The sequence below is a fragment of the Carassius auratus genome, unplaced genomic scaffold, assembly GCF_003368295.1.
Source record: "Carassius auratus strain Wakin unplaced genomic scaffold, ASM336829v1 scaf_tig00031378, whole genome shotgun sequence".
Taxonomy (NCBI): Eukaryota; Metazoa; Chordata; class Actinopteri; order Cypriniformes; family Cyprinidae; genus Carassius; species Carassius auratus.
In genome coordinates this window covers 63,949-69,089 of record NW_020525920.1, presented here as the reverse complement: position 1 = coordinate 69,089, position 5,141 = coordinate 63,949, and the positions used below count along the sequence as shown (strand labels likewise).

The 5,141-nt window shown below is 37.9% G+C and overlaps 1 protein-coding gene across 1 annotated transcript; it reads left to right on the top strand.

The window, feature by feature from the left end:
• The first annotated feature begins 392 nt into the window (after positions 1-392).
• LOC113080460 (pectinesterase inhibitor 10-like) lies at positions 393-3,640 on the top strand. The gene is made up of 3 exons (XM_026252633.1): positions 393-871; positions 2,191-2,234; positions 3,405-3,640. Exons 1-3 carry the CDS (start codon positions 517-519, stop codon positions 3,420-3,422), a joined length of 417 nt encoding a protein of 138 aa, XP_026108418.1. The 5' UTR covers positions 393-516; the 3' UTR covers positions 3,423-3,640.
• Positions 3,641-5,141: the final 1,501 nt, after the last annotated feature.

Here is a 5,141-nt window from a genome sequence, read left to right as displayed (position 1 = left end):
CTTGCCGTGGAGCAGCCGGAGCCGGAGAGCCTTGCCGTGGAGCAGCCGGAGAGCCTTGCCGTGGAGCAGCCGGAGCCGGAGAGCCTTGCCGTGGAGCAGCCGGAGCCGGAGAGCCTTGCCGTGGAGCAGCCGGAGAGCCTTGCCGTGGAGCAGCCGGAGCCGGAGAGCCTTGCCGTGGAGCAGCCGGAGCCGGAGAGCCTTGCCGTGGAGCAGCCGGAGCCGGAGAGCCTTGCCGTGGAGCAGCCGGAGCCGGAGAGCCTTGCCGTGGAGCAGCCGGAGCCGGAGAGCCTTGCCGTGGAGCAGCCGGAGCCGGAGAGCCTTGCCGTGGAGCAGCCGGAGCCGGAGAGCCTTGCCGTGGAGCAGCCGGAGCCGGAGAGCCTTGCCGTGGAGCAGCCGGAGCCGGAGAGCCTTGCCGTGGAGCAGCCGGAGCCGGAGAGCCTTGCCGTGGAGCAGCCGGAGCCGGAGAGCCTTGCCGTGGAGCAGCCGGAGCCGGAGAGCCTTGCCGTGGAGCAGCCGATGAAACCCACAAAGGAGTCCGAGACTCTATTTATACTCAACCTTGTTCCTCTGTCTTCCCAATACTCTTCAACCTCTCTCTCTCCTCCCTCCTCTACTACTTTTCCAGCTGGTCTTCCTTCAGAATCTTCTCCTCCTCCACCTCCACTGCCATGCTCTAAGTTATTGAGACAGAGGAAGAAAAGAACAAAAACCTCAGTCTGTTCAGCAGCACCTTCTGCCACCTCTGTCTCTCCTCCGTCTCTTATCCCCACAGATCAGATCTTATCTCCACAGTCTTGTCCTCCACCTGCTGCCTCTTCCATCTCCCAGTCCTTGAGGCAGGAGGGGCCATGTGTGAAGAAGAGAAGAAAGGGTAAGTTTTGTTTTGCAGTGATATACCTAAATAAACACTATTAATAGATTTGCTTTCAGACAAAGTGGACTTTAGGCAAATTAGATTTATTCGGGTCATTGTTAACCAATACACAGTATTTTGTTCTTTAGATATAGCTGTGTTTATGTGGATAGTGTCCAGGGGCTGTGGTTCTAAAGCTAATTTTAGCCTAAAAGCGACCCTCCCTGCAAATCGCTGTCCAAAGCCACACACCCTGAAGGCATATACACATGCAGATCAGACAATCAGAGACAACATTACTACAATGCACACTGCACATACTTCTGCACACTGGTTCACGCAGAGAAAAATGTCATCTGCGCGTTTACGTATACGCTGTGCAGACAGAGCAAGAATGACCAACAAACAAACTGACCTTCCTTCCTGGTATTGTAGTACTTTTACTAACTGTACTATGTTTTCTCAATTCATGTTGACAGTCAGGTAGGGAAGCCAATAGAAATGTTTGAAATGAGCGTTTTGATTGGACATACATTTTTTGGGCCTACACCTTACACCGAATATTTAAATACATTATTAAATGGGGACACTAAATTTCTAGCAATTATCGTTGAATTGATTACACAGAATCTATTTAAACGGAGCTGACTTAGGCAATAACGTCTCTGCATTCAATAATGAAATGCCTTAAGGCTTAAGTTGAAAATTGAGTGTTTAATCTTTATTATACATATATATATAATTCATTATACATTAATGACACTCTATTCTACTATTTGATACTGTACAGTGCTTTGACACAATCCGTATTGTTAAAAGTGCTATGTAAATAAAGGTGATTAATTGATTGAAATACATAAACCACTTAATTTAATAATTGCTATTGGGATGTGAAGAGATTTTCAAACAGCATAACAAAAATATTTCAGAAGACAATGACCTATTGCACCTTAAAGCTAAGAGGGCTTTGGGAAACTCAACCCATTTTGCTCTATCCACAAAAAGCAGGGACAAAGTCAATTGGGCACAAGTGGACAGAACCACAGATAACCTCACGAGTGAAATGATAACCTTGCAAGTGAGATTCATGAACATAGCATTGCTTAATAATCTAAGAAAACACCCATTGCTTAATATATATATATATATATATATTTTTTTTTTATCATAAAGGTTGCCGAAAATGTAGTAGGCAGAAGATCTTCCTGTTTGATAAAATAGTTGGGGAAAGAATAAATGAGGTAATGTATTTTATTAGGCTACTTGACAATATGTTATGCACTATCCAGTGATTGCGTAAACAGCTAAAATAATAATTACTCTCTCTGTGTGTGTAGGGAAAAGCAGAACTGAAAGTCCACTGGTTGCCTTGTACTGTGTGGTAAGTTGTTTTATTTAACTTTTTTTTTTATTATTCCATTGTAATGCTAAGTAGTCTATTCCATGACCAATATGATGTAGGCAAAGTTAAAATGGTCTCTTACAAGCAGCATGGAAGTTTCTTTTATTGATGTCTGTGGCAAGAGAAAGGGCAATGACCAGTAGTCTGGACTGAAACTCAGAGAGTGTGACTGAAACTTAAATTCTTAAAAGAATATACAATTTTTTTGATAGAAATAGGAGAATGATCTACCTCCTTGAGTGAATTTAGATCTAGTTAGTAGGGAGAGCCCAGGATTTTGTGAAGTGGATACAATAGATTGTGGAAGCTAGACAGTTCAGTGCTTTCTAAACAATTAATACAATTGAAAAAAAATATTTGACAGGCAGCCTGTGTATTGACAATAAAATGGGGCTGATGTGAACATATTTTTGCTTTTAGCTAAGCTGCTACATACACAATCATCTGAAGCGTATTTATTTAGCAGGACATTGACCGAGGACATTTACCCAGTAATGCGTTAGTAGTAGTAGTGAATCATGAAAATAATTTTTCAGCATTTGAAACATAAAACTTAATTTAAAAAAACTTAATTTAGCAAATTTCTAAGATGGAAAATGTGGTTTTCAATGAACCAATAGCAGTCTAATGAGATCTGTGGTCCCAACTGATGATGTAAAAATACATCCATCAAGACTCAAATGAATAAACTTGCATCTTATTTTTTGAGGTTTTAAAACAATAAGTGCTTCCAGTAGTGTCTTGCAATGAAGACTAGAACAGTGACAGCAGTGGTGATAAAATGCATAAAGGAAGATTAGGGCAATGAGAAAAAGAAGAGTATTAAATCTGAAGAAGAGGAGAACAATGATGAATGGCCATGTGAGCAAGATGCAGTCACCATCCTTATCCCAGAGTCTGTAGAACTGCCAGATCTGCTTGGAATGCAACATCAAAACATGCTGAAGTCTTAAAACTGGTCCGGTATTCTGTAACTGCAAACCATAGCCCCTTTCCATGTAATCTAAGAGTGCTTTATTTATTTCTTAAACAAATGACACATTTATTGACAAATATCAATAAATGTCAATGAAATCTAAATTAATCCCAACAATAATCTTTATTTTTGTTCTGTGTTCTAATGATATGTTCAACTTATGATACTTACAGTGGCAAAACTTGGGATGACACATGGGAGCCTGCCAGTGAGTTCCAACATTTTTTGCCAGAGTCTACAAATCCCAACCAGCTTTCACCATGACAGTCTACTGACCATGAATACCTGGACTTGTTAAGCACTCTTCAATTCTGAGTGTTTTGTTGTTGTTCTTTTGCTTGCTGTTCTTCATTAAAGTTTGTGCACAGTGCATATACTGTTTTAGTATGTTTTTTTTTTTTTAAGTATCATTTTAAACACCTTTTACATTTGTCAGGAACTGCATAACAGTCCTATGGATAGGACATGCTACAGTCATGCTTTTCATTATAATGGCATTCCCAAAGACATTACTTGTATAATAAATATTAAAATATAATAAATATATGAAATATTTTTTTTACAGTGCAACCTTAATATAGCATAGATGCAAAATAGGTCACTTAGATTTGCTTAGATCTTATGAGAAAGTGTACATAAGGTAAATAAAGAATTGGGACCAGTTGCAGAAAAGCTAGTTTAATTGTACCTTAATTGTATTGGAAAACTAAGACTAATAACTGTATAGTATTTTCTTTACTTGTTCACCAAACTGTCTAAAAAGGATAATATTTGAGGTCTGAGATATGGGAACGGTGAAGAGAGAGGGCAAACATTTAGCATTTTAGCTCTTATCAGCCAATATTGTCTTAACCTTCATAGCACTTCATCTTTTATAAGATAGGCTTTTGACTAAATACATAATGTTTATAAAATTGTCCAAATTTTTTTTTTTTAGTTTTTGTGTTTGTAAAATTACAGTTTTTGACATTTTAGGTAATACAAATAATTGTACAAATACCTGTAAGTAACTTACAATTAGCATGTAAAACAAAAATCTTCTGTCAAATAATCTTCATGTAAAACAAATAATTCTGTTTGGAGCATGTCCTCGGTTCTCACCTTTTTACTCTCCTACCTGTTTGCATCTCTGTATAGATAAGTTTATATGAACCATCTGTCTGTTATGGCAAACATGAAATATAAATAATATAAATATATTATTATATATGTATGAGTATATTTATATAATAGTTTACAAATAAATCTATTATATATATATATATATATATATATATATATATATATATACATACATATGTATAGATTACACACACACACATATATATGTATATACATACATATATATGCACACATAATAGTTTATTTGTATACAGTACACAGCTGTCACAATTACCCTCCTACCGGTTCATACTATGAAAATCAATGCTTTGAAAAAAGGATTCACTAAACTGTTTCTACGTCACGTTACCCCAAGATGGGAATGTATACCTGTAAAATTATATTTTTATTTTTAACGAGAAGAAAAAATATTTAACTGAACTTCTGGTATAACCCTACTTCTGCCAGAAGATCCTGTAATGACCACATTTGGACAAGTTTGTGTGACGTGGATTTTTACACGCTGTGGCTGGACTAATGTTTAGGCAAAAATACAAGGTGCTTCATGTTGCACACTATGTTTTATTGTCATTATGACTTCAGCAACTGTCACTGAACAATAAGTGATTGATATGTAGCAAAGAAATTACCCATTTACCGAAATCATAACCCTAACCCTACAGCATAAGTAGGGAACTACAATTAACTACAATTTACAGTCCCATGTCACATCAATATAGTGCCAAAGGCGTATGGGTAATGTAGTTTAAAAACCTTTTAGTAATGAAATGAAGTAAATAGTATATTTA

Coding starts and splice junctions, on each gene's coding strand:
- LOC113080460 (XM_026252633.1), top strand. CDS start 517: ATGAAACCCACAAAGGAGTCCGAGACTCTATTTATACTCAACCTTGTT. Junction 872..2,190: donor TGTGAAGAAGAGAAGAAAGG/GTAAGTTTTGTT, acceptor CTGTGTGTGTAG/GGAAAAGCAGAACTGAAAGT.